This window comes from Dysidea avara, chromosome 3 (assembly GCF_963678975.1).
Source record: "Dysidea avara chromosome 3, odDysAvar1.4, whole genome shotgun sequence".
Taxonomy (NCBI): Eukaryota; Metazoa; Porifera; class Demospongiae; order Dictyoceratida; family Dysideidae; genus Dysidea; species Dysidea avara.
Genome location: NC_089274.1, coordinates 6,893,001 through 6,912,170, shown reverse-complemented (window position 1 = coordinate 6,912,170; position 19,170 = coordinate 6,893,001). Strand labels below are relative to the sequence as shown.

Below are 19,170 nucleotides of genomic sequence, written 5' to 3'. Positions count from 1 at the left end.
TTTAGTAGAATTAGTACAGCATTATGCTATAACTATTCAGTAGATTAGTAGTATGTGCTAGACCAGTATGATAGACAATGGTTTATTGGTAGGTTTCTGTCTCTGCTGGAAGCAGAGTTGTTCAACAGTTCTCCAATTTGGCGAGAGGATTTCAACCAGACACCTGAGGCAATTGCATCACTCAAGACCCCATCACCAGCTGCTCCTGTGCCTTCCCCTGCTACGTCATCATCAATCCGTGTATCACATGATCCTAATGCCTCAGGGCCTGGAAAACAAGATTCCATGACCCCGTCACCAATGCCTTCTATGTTGAGCCCCTTCACCAGTGTTGGTTCTCCAGCCGGGATAGGGTCAGGACCTCCACAGATATTTACTCAGGAGTTTCCCAGCTCCGATTCACCTCGATACCATCCCATAGCCAGAACAGGTGAGCTGTATGTGGTATTCAAAATTTTAGCCAACTCCTCATAAACTGGGAAAACAAGCCAGCTAGCTACATTATCGTATTTTCTTGAGAATAGTTGCTGAATGATGTAGTCTTCTGATTATTTGGTGTGTGCACTAAAATGTTGTATTCTCTTATGGTACCTAGCCATTGGATAATTAATGTCATGAAAACATGACCGGGTGGAAACGATTTAGTTAAAATTATCAGTTTTCGAAATGTGTGAGCAATGTAAAAAAGTGTGACATCATTGTTTTGTTAAAATATTCCCATCTAGGAATATGGTTTTGTATTGCGACTATTAAGGTTCATATGATATATTTCAACTAGTACCTAAAGCATTTCTGCCATCCTATAATGGTTTATTGGACTCTTTTCCTATATGCAAGCCAAACTTTAGTACTATTTTTTTTTGCAGGGTATTTGTTTATAAGCATGGGATAATATTTTGCAGCTCTTAGGTGATACTTTGTTTTTCTGAAGAATTTGCTAGCATGCCATTCTTCAGGTGATGCACACTGTTTAGTATTCTTAGTTTAAGGATGTAGTCTAGTCACTGGTACTTTTTATTGTCTCTATCTAGCTTCACTTGGCTCTAGTTCGCTGATGACAAGCTTCACTCCTGATCAGGCACTGTTGCAAGACGATGGCAGCAAACCACCACCAAAGAGACCTAAAATAGAAGGTATTTACATTGTACATAGTAGTCAGCAATATTATGTTAATGTATGGTATAGGATAAACAGTGTCATTGACACAATAAATTTTTAATACCTGTATGAGTGGTCATCAGAGGAGGTTGGTCACGCGTCATCATTCATCCCGTGATCTCAAAAGAAGTGGTGAACTGTGTGTTCATTCTAATTCAACATTGACACCTCGTAATACTGTAAAGGACAGATTGCATGCCAGTGAGACCAAGGGACATATATTTCATACCAGTGTCCATGTCCAATTGGGCTCTTACAAGCCTTCTCAGTACAATGCACTGCATTCCTAGCTGTTAAACAAGCCTGAGCACCTTGGTTGTGTATTCTCATATCATAGGGTTGTGACTTATGACCAACCTCCTCTGACTGGTCATGATAAAGTACCTTGCCTATTGTGTTAGTACATCTCTGTAGACTACTGTACACAGTTAGTCTGGCGTAGCCAACCCGCGCGCGTAACGCGAGGGTCTGGTGACAGCCGCATTCAGTACCTGTGCCAGCCTTACGGAAAACTGGTGCGTCCAATCAGATCACTTAGTGACCAATTAACAACATTCTATGACGTTATTCCGATTTGGCCACTGATTATGGCGAGCTTCTTATGTCTTTTCTATAACCAGCACAAATGTAAGGGTTTGTAGAGGAAATAGACGTCATTCAAGTACAAGTACAGTAGCTGTCGCGCTCTGTTACCGGAAATTGTCCAAGTGTTTCGCGCGTATTTTCAAATTTAATTGCATTCCATCTGCACAGATACTGAATGCGGCTGTCACCAGACCCTCGCGCTACGCGCGCGGGTCGGCTACGCCAGACTAGTACACTGTATGAACAGTGGTTATGGTTGTGAGAAAGCTTTTCAATTGGTTACGGCAGTGCTTAAGCTACAAGATGTATAGTAAGAAATTATCTCTCAGTTGCAAAAAGATTTACTGCTTGGATTCTCAGACTGAGGCCAATAGCCTTGATAATGTATGTGATCATCAAGTGGTACCAATACAGCTCGTAATAAAGGGAACCACTTTAGTATTGTTTTTGTCATAGTTACTGTAAAGTGATTTTACAGCTAGTGGGTTTAAATTATTACTCAACACAAAAACATGCATAGCAACTAATAGAAGAACAATCGTGCATTTATCTTGCATCAATTATAAGTCGATATTAATCTAAATCACCAAAATTATAATTACTTTACTGATTAGATTAGTTGTGTATAATCAAACCGGATATTATGTGTTTTCCAACAAAGAAGGATTAAACTCTCAAACAAGCACACAGTCGGGTCTTCTCAGCTACTTGATACTTTCTGTATCGTGTTGTACATTTTTTACATACCGCTTGTGAAGTATATGGGTCACTGTACCATTTACGTTGAAGCCCTCCTTTATTCCCACTGGTATACTATCAATGAGAATTATTTTGCACATAAAATTACCCATTTGAAGCCTTTGTCTGTATCACATGTGCAGAATTTGTGGATTGCTTGTGGGAATTATATTCAAGATTTTCAGCATTATTCTATTTCTTCAGAAGTTGATATTGATATTATCCTTTTATTTTTTCCCAAAAAGTACTCATCATTCTGAAAATTATTCCCAAATTTTGTAACTTTTCTTCACTTTTCTAAACCAAATGTATAGTTGAAACAATATATTTATATTACGTTATAGTCTAGGTATAACGATTTGACAGTAAAGATATATTTGTTTGGGCAGGCATTTGTTCTTTAGAGTAAATAACTGCTCTATTATAGTATCTTGATATCGAAAGTGTTTTTTATGTTCTTCTACCCTACAATTATTCCAGGCATAATTCCCACATCCCTACCAGACAGATATGCGTGCACACATGCAGACACATTTCTCACAAACACTTGTTTTTTTTCATAAAACCTACATAAAATATTTAGAAGACATTTTTGTCTGTAGCAATGCTAGTTATGCACCAGGTGTTATGCATTTGGCCAAATGAATGGTTGGTTACTTTGTCGCACAAGTTTACTGTACAGTTTCAATAGAGCCATTGATAGCCTACAAAACTGCCCTCCAGTTTCTTATTTCTAGTACTGAATAGTCCCAGAGCCATAATATTTGTACTATGCATATTGTGTATTACCATATACCTAGTAGGTAAATTTATGTGTTTTTGAGTATGTACTGGTTTATGTAGGTCAGGACCCGATGGAGTTGGCCTCGCAGATAGTAGCTACTCTAACTGAGTCAACTAACATGGTTGGTCCAGAGGTGTGTATGGGAATCGTGTAGTGTGTGGGTATGGGTGTGTATGTGTGCTATGTGTGGGTAATATCTGTGTATGGTCTTGGGTATATGAGGGACTTAAGGGTGTAGATCATAGGAATGGTATACATACATATATTGTGACTAACTGAGTAACTGTATATACTATAGTGTTACAAGTGTAACATTGCCTACATAGTAACTGTATAATAAGCAAGCAGAAGGCCGTATTGTGATACAGTACAAGAATTAGGACTGCTATATAGTATAGCCCACTAAAGCCTGTAAATGCATGCAGAGAGTGAAAATCTATAGTAGTGACTTGATCTTGTAGTATCTAAACACATGCTAAAGGTGCCACAATAGCCGGGACCCAGAAATTCTATATTCAACCTAGAACCTACACTTAAACACATTGACTTCCTCACCTTCTCATTGGAATTGCTATTCCTAACAGGAACCTACAAGAAGGTTAAAAGCCCGTGACAAATCTTGACAACAAAATTGCTATATGTTTTGTAAACTCAGTCCATCTGCATCCTTCAAGAAATCAAACAAATTTTGAACTGCAAGTGTTAACTGAATCCCTAAACTGTAAATATTTCAGTGTCACTTGCATTTTCCCAAGATAATTGTTCTAATCATGTGTGTAGCATCTTCATTGTTTGAAGTACAAAGAATAATGTGAAAGTTGTGTAGCTATGTATTGTGTGTACTATTACTTGTAACTAGATGTGCAATGTATATCATATACATTGGACTATCGTGATACTGTAGCTGTGTACGTGCATGCATGTTTGCATATTGATTACGTTATCGCAGAAATATGATACGCCCATAGTCTGGTTTTTTGCAGAATAATTGCCCATTATTAAGCTTGTTATATAAGAGTTCCATTGGAGTAATAGCTAGTACTGAACAATGAGAGTTTATTGGCTGTCCTCCTCCTATATATATTATGAACTCTTGATGGTATGTTATTGCGTCTACATATCTGTCAGATACAAATACACTGTTTCAGATGTACAGTATGCTACATACTTTGCCTAGGTTTACTTAGCACCCTCGCTGCCTACTTTAGTTCTAATAATGTAAAGTTTCATATGTACATACAGTTTTGCTGTGTTAGATATGATTGCTGTTTTAGACGGGATTCTTCAATGAGCAAGTGTCGAGGGACCAGCTACCCAAAGAAGAGGAACGTACTGGAGTTCTGAAGTTTCAGATACTACACAACAACTTGAAGGAGAAGCCTCCAGATCAACACCTGATATGGCTAGTTGGACTGAAGAACGTCTTCTCTCATCAGCTACCCAGGATGCCTAAGGAGTACATTACTAGGATTGTGTTTGACCCGTGAGTGGTACAAAATGTTTACCACGTCCTTTGTGGGTGTAACTTCCAGTGATTTGATAATGATGTAGGTACTGTGGGTATATTTGGAGGATGTGCCACCCCTGCATGTGGGATATATATACACATTAGAAATTCCCAGCATTGCTATAAGCACAAAACTCACCTACGTACATAATGATCTATGCGGTTGTGGGCTTTAAATTCTAAGATTATGTGTTGCAGCTAGCAAGTGGCTTTCCCTATTAGAGTAGTGTAAGGACTGCTTTTTCTCCCCATGGTGCTTATCTAAAAAGGTACAGTTCTCATTGGCAACTTGTTCTCAGCACCCTTGTCAACACTTCACGCATCAATGATGGTCTTGTGAAGTATTATGGCAGCATAAGAAACAGTCTAAAGGCCTTCTGATATCGTCTAGCAGGAATACATTAAAAATTATAAATTTAAAAATAAAGTAGGAATCCAAGCGATAAAAAGTAGTGAAACAAGAGAAGAACAATGGTAGCTATTACAGCATAGCTCGGTGGGAAATCCCTACTTTGGCATGATATAGCCATTATTTTGTGTTCAATGCCAAAGTAGGAATTTCCCACTGAGCTATGCTGTAATAGCTACCGTTGTTCTTCTCTTGTTTCACTACTTTTTATCGCTTGGATTAAATTTATAATTTTTAATGTACTAGTTTGTTTAGTTTTTTTGTTAAGGCATACAGCTAGCTATAAACATGTGACTGTTCTATTAGGGTGACTGCTGTGTTAGAGTATCTCGAGGTAGCCTGCAAGATGTGCGCTTGCCAAAAAAAGGGTGTGGTTTCGATCGATTATAGAGTATGTCGAGTCAGCCTTCCAAATTTAAGGTGCGTGGTCACTGAAATACAGGTAGTGCAAAAGGGGTGTGTCATCGTGGTTTCAATCGATAGATCGATAATGCGTAGAATGAAGAATGGGCATGATCTTGTGACCTATTGTGAAGCTATCTAGTACCAGTACCTCCGTACAGTACCCTCTGTCATAGATAATATCAGTAAGGAATATAATCTATTCCTCCGTACAGTAGTAGCATAGTCTAAGCGCCTTAAATAATCTTGTGGTGTCTATTATGCTGTTTAAAAAAGTGTTGATACGGAAAATTAATGCCTCGATATGGTTTCGTTGGATGAAGAAGACAAGTAGCCTGATTGAAGATAAAAGAAAAGACAAGGCGCTGAGGGCACACACTCGTTGGAACCCCAAAAGGCACATCCCACTGGTGAGTTTGTTATTGTGGCGTAAACTGGTGGCCGTGCGTGCTTCGTTTGGGCTCTAGGCTTGCGACTGTGGTCAATCAGTGAGGCAGTGAGGCTAAAATTTGAGTCAGGGTGATTTTTTTTTAGGTTATATCCGGCCACCTGTAAGCGTTTTGTTGTATTTAATGCTGTTTTATGTACTATGTACCACTCTTCGTGGGAAGTTCAAAGGCACTGCCAGTGCCATAATTTGTATATTGCACTGCTGCAGACTGCAGCAAGTGCATTATAACTTATAACGCACTGGTTGCGGTTTTGTAGACTGCAACGAGTGCATTATAAGTTATAATGCACCGACCGCAGTGCAATATACAGATATTGCACTGGCTGCGGTTTTGTGCAGCATAGCACAAGTGCCGGTAGCCAAGACCACTACGACACCTCACCTAATAGGTGGAAAGACACTTCACAGATCACTCGAATTCTTTTATAGCCTGACATGTAAAGGTCGATTGTGGGCCATAACGTCACCAATACGTATAATGTTTACAAGCAGCCAATGGCGATCGAAAAAGCCAACGTGGGTGGCCACAACTCTAGTCTACATATATAAACGTACTTATGCACCTTACTAGTCGGTGCCATCTTAGCCCAGATTAAACTGTAGTCCACTTCGACAATTACTCAATAAAACTAAATAATACTAACCTTTACGTTCGATTGTGGTACCCAGTTTTGTCATGCCACCAGATTCAAGTTTAGCCAGTGTGAATAGTAAGAATTAGACTAGTATCATTTAGTAGTTAGGTTTTGTTTACTTAAACCGTCTATTTAGCTGCTTTTTTTCGCTCGAGAGAATCACTATGGTGATTAGTCTGGTGATTAGTCTGGTGCTTAGTCTATATGGCGATTGAGTGATCACGCTGGCATGCTGAGCACTACATGATGAGAGTAGAACAGCAAATGCAGGTTAGTGATATAATTTATCCCTTAGCGTACTAGCTTTCAGTATCTCAGGTGGCTGCAGTACTGCAGGGGAACGTCATCGCAACGTCCGGCTTGGTTACCCACAATCGATGTTAGAAACCTGGCCTTTATAGGTGTTACAGCTGTCTTGTGAGACTCTCCCCACCTATTAGGTGAGTGGTACATAACAGTTATACAACGTGCACTCGTGCTCTGCCTGTATAAACGCACTTGCCTTCGGGCCTGACGGCCCTCAGGTTCGTGCATTTATATCAGGCAGAGCACTCGTGGCCGTTGTATAACTATATAATATGGACTAGTACTATTCCGTAAAGGTGATTTTCGTCTCGTAAGATATCTCTAGGATGATTTTTAAAGGTGGAATTTTTGGCAGCACGCAAAAATTTCACCGGGATTCCTACTTAAATGGTACGACCGTACCATTTGATAATTATGCAAATGCCTAATTACGTACTGTATAAAGTCTAATACTCTTATCATTATTTGAAATGTGTATGTAGTTTTAGTGTTTAATCCACTTATGAAAACGTAAAATGGTTGCACATATTAGGGGCATAGGCTATTTGTCATAGCCTGATTGTCTTTCATGTGATTCTTTATCATATGACACACCAGTGTATGTTTTGAAGACAATTATGGATAAAACTATACAGGAAACTCGACCACATATGTCCATCCCCTTTTCTTAGTAGGTAATTGATTAATAACATGGTCTGTGGTTGACATGCATTTATCTAGCATGACTAATAATGGTAATGACAGATAGGGATGTGTGCTCGTGTTTAGCTTTTAATCACCTACTTAACCTCAATTCAACTGTTTTGGCCAGACTAAGTTGCCCGTGATAGAAATGGTTTTCTAATAGTATATAACAAAGCACACCACACCCTAAGAACACCTATATCAAATGAATAAAGGCTTCTCATGCATTGTGTTCTATGGTATTGTTTTTTTTTATGTGTTCAATAGCTGTATGATACTTGTACTATAGTCACACAAAGATTATCCAATTTTTTTTGTCTTCTTAAAATTTCTTTGTTAAATCTGGTTCCCACAGATGTTATTTGATAACCCACCTATATTGTAGTTCTGTGAAAAGCAGTTTGTAAAGTAATGCATCCTGAGGAACAAATGTCATTGTGTGTGTAACTTAATAAATGCCACCCACTGTAATGTAAATATACCAGTATTGGTACAATAGAATATGATATGTGGGTAGTAGTATATTCAACATTACAATGGCCGAACATAACACCATTCATAGCGTATACTAAGGCCCCATTGTCATTGTTACCATCCTATAATTTTAATAGCTTGAAACACTAGATTATACAATTCCTGTGCTTATAAAGATAGAATGTACTTCACATGTAAAGTTAGTGTAGTTAACTATCCATATATCCACAGGTAGTACTATCACAACTCAGCATGTATTCTCTTGTGAATTTGTTTTCCTGGCATACATAATAGTGGAGTTTTCATATGCTTCATTGGTCATGTAGAAAACACCAATCACTCGGCCTTATCAAGGAGAACACCGTGATTGGAGGGATTTGTTTTAGGATGTTTCCAACGCAGAATTTTTTGGAGATTGTGTTCTGCGCCATTGCTGCCAATGAGCAAGTCAAGGTCAGCCATTGAAACCATTCTGTAAGAGTAGTTTTTGTAAATCATTACTTAAAGTATTACTTCATATAAATGCCATCTGTGTTATTAAAGTTGTATATGTAGCTCATAAAATGACCGTTTAACTAATCAGTCTTACTAGAAATGACGTGAGGGTTTATGGTGCAACTTTATTGTGTGTGGTAATATGTCATCTGTTTAGTTTTACTTAGTAGCACTTAAAGTACTAAATCATTAACCAAAGTTTTGATATCCAAGATAATATTACAATCTCTTTCTAAAAGAAACATTACCATATAATCATATAGTTGCTGTACTGTACTACTGCGTATGTGCATGTATTCATACTGTGCTCATATTATACAATTCCTGCTAATCTATAGGGATATGGGACCCACATGATGAACACCCTCAAGGATTATGCAATACGACACAATATACTACACTTCTTAACATATGCTGATGAGTCTGCTATTGGGTACTTTAGGAAACAGGTGAATTTTGCTATATTGTCTTGCAAGGTGTTTCATGTACTTTTGAAATCATTTCAGGGATTTTCTCGTGACATAAAGCTTTCCCGACAAGCTTATCTTGGCTACATCAAAGATTACGAAGGGGCTACACTTATGGAAGTAAGTTGTATTGTGGGAAAATTTATGTTGCTAGTAATAAATGTTAATCATCACTTTGTTCTTCAGTCATCAATAAGTAGGGAGTTAGTAAAACACGGAATAACGGAATTGTGGAATAACAGAATAAGCAAAACTCATCTTTTGCAGACTGTACAATTAGTTATATACTACATAGTAATCGTACTTTATTTACCTTATAACAGCTCTGCATGGAACGCCACAGTGATGGATAAACAGCAGCTGGGCGTGCATTATTAAACAGGACAATCACACAACCAATCATCCTAGAACGATCTACCTTTGTTTAACTTGCTTATATATACTGTTGATTCAAACCTGAAGAGTTTTGAAATCCATTTAAAGACAACACACAACTACTGCACTCCACTAACCGATAGTATGACTCTAATAAATTCAGTCGGATGCACGTGCAGGCCATCTAGTTTGACCTAAGAATAGAACTAGGTTTTAGTGCTTTGTATCAATATCAATTTAGAAGTATTATAGTAAGTTTAGCGAATGTAGGATGATTTGTTGTGTGCTCGTCCTATTTAATGCTCGCCCAGTTGCTGTTTATCCATTACCACGGCGCACCATGTAGAACTGTTACAAGGTAAATAAAGTACAATTACTATAGAGTATATAAGTATTTGTACAATCTGTAAAGATGAGTTCTGCTTATTCCGCATTCCGCATTTTTACTAACTCCTGTTTTTGTAAGTCAGATTTGTGTAATTGCTTAAGCAGCAAATTCTGGCTGAGTCTTTCTGTCTAGAACTGTCACAAATAGAAAGTAAATTTAAAAGGTTCAAAGTTAATGAGTGAATAGAGGGTAATTTAAAGAAGAGTACATGAACCAAATGATATGAATTAAAGTTGATGGTTGCTCAGGGTGCTTATGTTATTATTTTTTACCTTTTCTATACCATAGATGAAAAATTAACATGTTATATTAACCTTTGCAAGATTAAAATCTGACCTTCACTTGATTGGTATCTTGCATGTGTAATTTTCTGAAAATAGAAATTATATTTTTGGTAACTGATAAGTTAGCTTAGTGTGATAGCAGTGTGGCCTGTGGGTTTACCATGTGTCATCCCACAATACCACATGCTAATAGGTCATGTATGTGTGGTCCACAGTGGCACTTCGACATTCTAAATTTTACTGAGGTTGTCCTTTTTTAGGGGTGGGTTTGAGGACCTCAGAAACTGTCCTTTGTATGTGGGGGAGGATGGGGGTGGGATTGGGTATACAGTGTCCTTTGGGTCAGGGTTACATTGTGTTTGGTGGTGGGTACATGTTGGTATATTGCTGTTTCACCTTGACTATATGTGAATTGGAGTACATACCCTAGTTTGTGTTGGGCAATGTGTTTGTGTGTAGTTTGGAAATCTGTGAGTGAATGTGACATGATACTGGTAAATATTGTTGTTTTTCAGTATAGGTCATGTGTCATTTACAATAGAGTATGCAACTAGTACATCACATACAGTCATGCTTGGCTCCTTACCTGCTGTAAGTATTCAAATACAGAAGTACAACAATGAAGACATCTGTATTTCTAGGTATTGGTCACTAACTGTATTAAGGGTCTTTGGTGTGGATTTACATAGTTCATTGCTTTTCTAACATGCATAAATGGATATGGGTATCCTAAAAGGGATTTGTATTGTGGAGAAATTCATGTGATTATGAAAACACTGTTAATATTGGCAAGAGAGAACTGACTGTATTTCCTCGCATCAAGAAGATAAAGCATTGGTATCTGCCACACAGTGCAGTATGTAGGTCGTACAGGTATTAGCTTACTGATAACACAAAGAAATATAATGTAGCATCAGAATACCTAGCTAGCTGGTTTACAGTATTGGTACCTGTCCTACAATGTAGGAATTTTGTTTGGCAAATAGAAGCCAGGAAATACAAGTTGTGTATAGCCTAATACTATAGGACAGCACCATGTGTTTGCACCTTTGTGTAGGTACACACATTACTACAGTTGTTTTAGCTTAGCTTAGTGACAAGTAGTACTGCTGGAGTACCTGCATGCTCACTTCATTTCATCATAATTTCTTGCAGGCTCATGTACTTTCAAAGTGGTGCATGCTGTGGGTCAGCGTTGAAACCGGGTCACTACTGCTTGCTAACCCAGATGACTCACTGACCCGGATAGCAATCCAGGTCAGACCTGGATTTGACCCGGAGTAATTAAAGCCGAGGCATGTGTTAAGAGCTATGTTTCAGGTAGTCTCGAGCGAGCGAGACTACGTTTAGAGAGTTGGATTCGTGTTGAGTAAACGAGTAGTTATGTGATAACTAAAATAAAAAAAATTTAAAAAGTTATATGACATTTAAACTAAGCCGGAAAGTTTATAATTTAAAATCAGTCAGTGGGTTTGGTTCCACGTAGCTACTGTGAGTTTACAGACAGCAATCGGGTGTGGCTTCGTGCATACCTAGTATTGCAATTTGCCGATATATTAAAGTGGGTGTGGCTCACAAAAGTACTTATCCTGCTACAAGATTAGATTATATACAACTCGTACAATAATTGATTAGTGGGTGTGGCTCCACGTAAGCTTGCAGACAGCAACAGACACGGTTTCGTGCTACAGACAGCGCTTAATAATAAATGGGTGTGGCTGAGCGTATGTTTGTAATGTGATAGGTGGGCATGGCTCACGAAAGAGCTATGCGACTAGCATTTACGTCAAACGAACAGTATTGTTTCTCACGTGATCCAGTCCAGGTCAGACCTGGATAATTTGTAAACCGGGCCGGACCCGGATGACCTGGAGAAAATGTGACCCGGTTGACCCGGATGACCCTACCTGGTTTCAACACTGCTGTGGGTCATGAATGTGCTTATGTTTAATGCTTAGTTAGTATGGAAATGGTCCTGCACGTAGGGCAGATACCAATGCTAGTGTATATATGCTAAGAAAAAACATCAAGGAGAGTAGCAACTAACAACACCAAGGTATGACATTTATTCATGAATGCTAGTCACATATATAAATGCCGGTTTTGGTCACTGGTCTCATTTAGTAGCCGGGGTTAAAAGGTTGCTTGAAAGAATGGAGTCTAATTTGAGACAATTTCATTATAGTAATTCCATGTATGAACTTAACAATTAATAGACGTCTGGACTACATTTAATCAGGAAGTTTTTTTTCTTTCTTTTTTTTGCTTCTTGTAATATAGTACTAATTGTAAAAGGATGTAGTTTTAGGAATGATGTCCTTTATTTTTATAGGAACACCATGTATATTCTAATACCCATATTTAGCGATACCAATTGAGGATGTCTGTTGCTACCCTATAATTTTTTTTGTATATATCTATCTTTGACTTGTTGCTAAGCAATAATGTTTATGGTTTGTTGTTATAGAAACCACGGATTTGTTGTCGTTGTTTTTTTAAACAATCTAGATCCAATAAGTTGTGTTTTTCAGAACTATGTTTTACTTCAGTTCTCGTGTTTCATTGTTGTTTTTTAAACATATTTGTTGGTTTACATTTGGTGAGATTTTTCAACCAAGTTTGGTCTGTTTCGTGCAGGTAAATATTTCACTTATTTATAAGGACAGATGTTATAAGTACCTGTATATGTAACCAGAACCAAGTTCTGTAGTTCTGTTCACCTTAGTGATCAATTGATTGTTTAAGTATAGTTCAACATTGTTTTAACCTTTAATGATATATATCTTAGAAACAGAATAAGGTCATAAAGTATGAAGCTTAAAAATGTAAATGAGTAGCATTTTGTAACCATAGATACCCTCACCTTTGGTTCAGTGAAATGATTCAGGTAACCTTTTATATGAAGAGATTCCTTCCTTGTTCATTGATTTCATTTGTTCAACATGCTGTATTATTGTAATAGTGAGACTACTGCCTCTTGTGATTTAGCTCATGATGTACCTCATGATCACCGTATTTGCATGTCACTAACACAGTGTTGTAGTAAAATTATGACCTTATGTTCAATGTGAAGTGCATGTAGATGTGGAATTGGTTGTAAATGAGTTGCCACATTATGTTTGACCAGAGTTGGGGAAGTTACTTCATGAAAGTAATATATTACATATTACTTTTATATCAGTATAATATATTACAGTTACATATTACTTAGAATAAAGAGTAACTTAATAGTATTAGCTACAAATATTAAGTTACTAATTTATATTCATGCTAAGTTACTTTTTTATTAAGACAACTAAGTTATGTTAACATATAAACCACGTGCAATTACGTGATGCACATCAGTCACACGTATTGCAACACCTGAGCACTATTATAGATGAAAGGTTAATGGGTTAAGGTGATTGATTAATACTAAAATGGATACCGTATAGCCTAAATATTTCGAAGGAAGAAATTTTCGCTGATTTCACGTTTTTGGGTGTTAACAGCAAAAATTTTACCCTCGAAATATTTAGACCTCCATATAGTCTAATACATTTTGGGAGTGTTTGCAAATCCGCAAAAAAAAATTATTTTTAGCAACACTGCTCAACCTCGAAATATTTGCCCCTCGAAATATTTAGGCTATACGGTAATTGGCAGTAAAATCCATTTATAATGCATTACTTGTTCATCGTTACTTGTACTATCACTTGTTACATCGCAGTAAAGTTACTCGTTACTTTTCGCTTCTAGCTACTTGTTACGTAATATTATTACTAGTAAAAAATTATAGTTTCCGAAAGTAACTTAAAGCTATGTTACTGCATTTCCAAAAGCAACGCGTTGTATTACTCAGAATCATGTATTGTAATATATATTACGTAACGCGTTATCCCATCTCTCTGTGTAACCATTTTGATGATCAGTTATATGTATTTGTCATTGGTCATGATGTGACTAATTGGTTTTATGATGTGCTTATGCATGTCACTTCATTAAAATCTACATAAAAGTTAGGGTATTTTTTGTGTAGGTTATCTTTATCATGAATAGAACTAATAATGTGTTACTGGTGTACTTTTTATTTGACAACATTTCTGACAGTTCTATGCTGTTTGTAGAAATATCAATTTATCACCACCCTGTATGAACAACTGGCCACTTGTATTAATGTAAAAGTGATGCAAAAATTAAGTGTTACACATTGCAACCATATAAATTATAATGGAATGTTAAATAGTAACAATCCCATTTGTGTAACTGTGGGAGAAATTGTAGCATGTTCTGTCATGGTTTAGTTTAACAGTTGTTGTTAAATATGCAAGTACTCATTATGCATCATTGAAAAGTGTTGTATTACAAGTCTTTTATACTATAGAACATATGTTATTGTAGAGCCTCATATTTAGATAGATAAGTACAAGTGTATAATCTTATGTTGATGAAGTCTGCATTACACAGTGTGAACTAAACCCAAGAGTACCATACACTCAATTCTCAATAATCATCAAGAAACAGAAGGAAGTGATAAGACAGTTGATTGAGAGGAAGCAAGCTGAGATCAGAAAAGTACATACTGGGTTAACTTTCAGCCAAGGAATCCATAGGATTGACATACAAGAGATTCCTGGGATACGTGAGTCTGTGAGATTGTGTACTGTTTGTGACTCCTGTAATTATAATGTTGGGTAACAAATGATTTTACATACAACAAACACTATTGTTCCATGCTTGTAAACAACCATAAAGCAGCTTAGCATACTTTAGTAGTTGTCCCACTTGTAAAGAAAAAGGGACTAGAGTACTGTTATGAAGATATACGTACATTGTAGTACAATAGTTTGAACAATTGTAAATGAAGTGGTCTGTATAATATGTATCCATCATCATATGGAAAAAAAGAAAATCTGTTGCTTCCCTAGTTTCAAAATTTTATCTTTCTGAATAACCATTCCTGTGTGTATGTGTGTGTATGTGTGAAAACTTGACCACACTAATAGTTACCATGGATATCAATAGTGTTGTGTAAACTGTGGCTTAATGATTGTCATTACTATGGTTCCTGTCTTATGTAAATGTTACTTAGCAGTGAACTCTTATATTAACAAGACTTACCTGTACTATTATTATAAGCTTTATAAACAATGACAATAAACTAGTCATCTTTTCATGATAAGGCTGTCTGTGAAATTGGATGTTAGTAAGCTGCATTTATGTGGAAGCCAGTTTTTTGTGTTCACTTATGCCTGGTAATGGTGAGAAAAAGCTGATATACGTATAGTTTGAGCTAAGGCCGTGATAAGAAAGGTAGGTTTTCATGATATAAATAGCCATGGAAACAGTATGTTCAATAAGGCAGGCGTAAAGTGAGCATTCGTTCTAACTTAAAATTTGTGCTACATGCATCCCAACTTAATACAGTGTAACCTGTCTACAGCAGTCACCTTTGGGCCACAAATATTTGGCCATGATAGAGAGGTGGCTGCCTATGTGAATATCCAGCAATATGTTTGGTTTGACCTTTGTGGTTCCAAGGACTTATATACTCAGGTTATACATACAGTAGCAGTAGTGTAGAACTTGCCCTTTAATCTTTGGGCCAGTGAACTGATAACAACACGATTGTTAACCTGCTGATTCTATGATGGGTTTTAATTAGAGTCCCACAGTGAGGGAGTGGTTGTAAGCTTATCTATAAGGAAGACAACTGTGAGTATTAAGCCATTCTTTGTGTTGTAGAAGTATGAAGTAGAACAGCTACGTAGTTTACTCACCATCATGGTTGTTGTTGACCAGTTTGTGAGATGTCTTTTGTATAGAAAAGTGCTGCTTGGGAGTACAAAGCTGGCACTATAGAGGTGACCACTTAATGCAAACTATTTCTATACAAACTGATTGGGAATCAGTGGGGCAGGTGACCAGCCAACTCAGGTGGCCGTTAAGGAAGGTTCCACTGTACATATCTGGTAGCATATGTTGCTTTATGGCATTATGTATCTTAGACCTCCCTAACTTCATGGTAAAACCATACAAAAACTTTTCCAAGCCACCTTATTGACTCACTACTACATGTAATAATAACCACTTATTAGGGATATATATATATTTATTGGCATGATTTGTCATCATAATGCTTTCTTTGTTCAGTTGAGACTGGTTGGAAGCCTTCACCTGAAGACAGCAGGTTTGTCTCACATTGTATCTTGTTCTTCTCATCCTGTTACTTGTCACTGATCGTTCTCCCACAGCAAACACAATGAGTTGGACAAGGATCCAGAAAAACTGTCTGTTGTGTTGAGGAATGTTCTCAACCAAGTCAAGGTATGTCTTTGTGGGGTGAAATCATGGTGTATTTGATTTTGTTACCTTGCTACTTTGAACTATTCAATCCATCCACACTTAGGATATCACAATTTCATTTTTATATATGTAACCCAGTCTGGGAAAACCAGTCTTATAGCCTATTTAAAAGTATCGAGAAATGCCGGTTTTAAGTATTTAGTGTGTTATAGCTCGCCAATGCTTGAAGCTATGTGTACCAAATTTTTACATGTTTTACACCAACTCCTTACCTTCCAGAGCATCCACTGTGCAAGTAGCCATTTCCTGCCATTTTAGATAGTTTTAAAACTGAGGTTGACTATATCAGGCGAGCTGCAAAAGGGGTGGGAGGCAGGCAAGATGGTGCTTAAAAGTTGAAAAGGAAGATGTAGTGATGAATTAGGCCAAGTTTTGGGCCATTGAGGTCTCAAAATTGGCTAAATGAAAGGACATTCACAGCAGAGGTACTTATTCAACACCACAGAACTGTACAGCCACATACAGTCATCCCCAGAGCTCCATTAAGGCCCCACACTGCACGTACGGATTGCCACTGGGCTTGGGAAAATCAGCCAGCAAAACCAGACTACTCAAGTCTTGATTGTGGAATTAGATAGTTTATTCATTTAGCGTTGTGTCCTGGGTGAAAAATTGAATCTGCTGATATGGGCGATAAGACCAATTTTCTCAGACTGGGTCACATATACAGATCACTGCCTTCTAGATCTATTCTTAAAGTATACAGTAAAACTTCCCTCAATACTGACCTAAAGTGTCCTGATTATCAAGACGGTGTCCTGTGCTTATACTAAGGGATACATACGTATGGTTTTTCCTACACAGTGTATATGCATGAACTAGTGGAAGCTTTTGTATGGCTCATCCATAAAGTGCATGTGGTGTTCATCAGGCAACAGTTTAATGTACACATGATCACATGTATGAGACTTACTCATTTTCCTTACTAATGCATGACTGGCTAACTGCACGTGTGCTGCGTGACGTATTCATCGTGTATTGAATTTTGAGTTCAAAAATGGCTGAATTTAAATTTATGTACAGTATGAAAAACTAATACAATAGGACTATAGCAAATGTCAGATTTTAGTATCACAATGTCTAATTGAACATAATTTGCAGGGGCAGATCCAGGAGCTGGCAAGGGGAGGGGCACAAATAGGGTGAGTTATAGATGGTTGGGAAGAGCCAGATTCTCTAGTTCAGTGCTGCATTTTTGAAGCAGCAAATAATCACCTCTTAGTAGTGTCTCACTGTTGATTCTTGCCATTTTGGCCTTTTCAAATGGTAGTGAAGTCTTAAAAAGGCTCTGAATGTCTTAAACAACAGCAACACGATAATTTTTTTTAAAGGCACTTAGTACGCACGGAGGTGCTGAGTGACTATTTTACAGTTAGTTTGACTTTGGTTCGCTTTGGTTTCAGGTGATTTGTGATAATGCTAGTAAAATGTACATATTTTCATGAGTTGATAAACTGATCTTGGTAAAGTTCAGTAGCTATTTTAATTAGAAGCATGGCTGGCTCCTCCACAAGGAGGGGGGAGGATTTGCCCCAAATGCCCCATCCTGGATCCGCCATTGATTTGTGCTAGCATTGATCAACTCATTATAGTTTCACTGTAATCAATACTTGTAAACAGGGACATCCCAATGTATGGCCATTCAAGGAGCCAGTTAAAGAAGATGAGTATCCAGATTATTATGAAACAATCCGATATCCCATAGGTAAGTGTGTGTATCAGATAATGAATTGTAGGAGGAGTACTATAAATGGGAAGTATTTTATGGCAGAAAAGTTCTGAGCATGTTAATTCTGTCTAAATAAAACTCGATCAAAAAATTTCATAGTGCTGATGTGCTCAACACACACGGCGTAGTCTTTTTTTATGTTATTGAGCCCACCGTATGTAAAACATTACCCTGCTGAATTTATTCTCTATTATGGCATGTCTGTTTACTTGTTTAAATGTCGTACACCTAGTAGTTGTGTTTAATACAGTACCTATAATTATGTTGATAAACATTTTTGTCTACAATCAAATCTGGGAGTACTCTTTCAATAGGAAATTAAAGAGACCATAGTAGCTCTTTCAACTGTTTATCAAGAAAGTACTTTGATAAACATATAAGTTCACCAATGAACCTCTCTGATATTAATGGCAGTAGCTCAGGTAATCCTACAGTAGTTACAGTTTGAAGTATGTGCTGTGTGACAAATAATAAGGGTGACAAAAGCCACGTAAATCAGAACATTAAGACAAGAGGTAATCCCCTTTGTTTCAACCTGGTGTGTATTCACCATAACTGCCTTGTTCCCCAAACATCACTGCACTGCACTAAAACAGACTGATATGGCTGCCTCCATTATGTAGTGTATTTCTCCACAATGAAGTCTTAATGTTATATATAATTCTATTACTACAGATTTACACACTGTGTCAGAGAGACTCAAGTCAGGATACTACTCATGTTGTAGATTGTTCATAGCTGACATGTTGAGAATATTCAGAAACTGTCGTACATACAATGAAAAATCATCAGACTATTACAAGTATGCCAACGCTGTAGAAAGGTTCTTCATCAACAAGATGAAAGAAGTTGGAGCAATGGTAGACATGACCTGATCATCGTTTTATATTTCTGTTATCATTTCAAAGTACAAAAGTGTTTGGCACTATATTAATGATACATTTTTTTACTGAA

General features: G+C 37.3%; 1 protein-coding gene across 2 annotated transcripts in view; it reads left to right on the top strand.

Moving 5' to 3' along the window:
• The window catches only part of LOC136249135 (histone acetyltransferase KAT2A-like), a 23,891-nt gene extending 4,721 nt beyond the window's left edge, over window positions 1–19,170 (top strand). The window contains exons 5-17 of one of the 2 annotated variants that reach the window (XM_066041080.1): window positions 93–430; window positions 1,032–1,133; window positions 3,325–3,398; window positions 4,540–4,748; window positions 8,460–8,586; window positions 8,967–9,077; window positions 9,135–9,215; window positions 14,589–14,763; window positions 16,275–16,311; window positions 16,376–16,448; window positions 17,589–17,629; window positions 18,108–18,192; window positions 18,892–19,001. In XM_066041080.1, coding sequence (XP_065897152.1) covers window positions 93–430; window positions 1,032–1,133; window positions 3,325–3,398; window positions 4,540–4,748; window positions 8,460–8,586; window positions 8,967–9,077; window positions 9,135–9,215; window positions 14,589–14,763; window positions 16,275–16,311; window positions 16,376–16,448; window positions 17,589–17,629; window positions 18,108–18,192 — 1,453 coding nt within the window. In that variant the 3' untranslated portion in view covers window positions 18,892–19,001. Of the gene's footprint in view, window positions 1–92; window positions 431–1,031; window positions 1,134–3,324; window positions 3,399–4,539; window positions 4,749–8,459; window positions 8,587–8,966; window positions 9,078–9,134; window positions 9,216–14,588; window positions 14,764–16,274; window positions 16,312–16,375; window positions 16,449–17,588; window positions 17,630–18,107; window positions 18,193–18,891 lie in introns of both variants that reach the window. The other variant, XM_066041079.1, reaches the window with a different exon arrangement.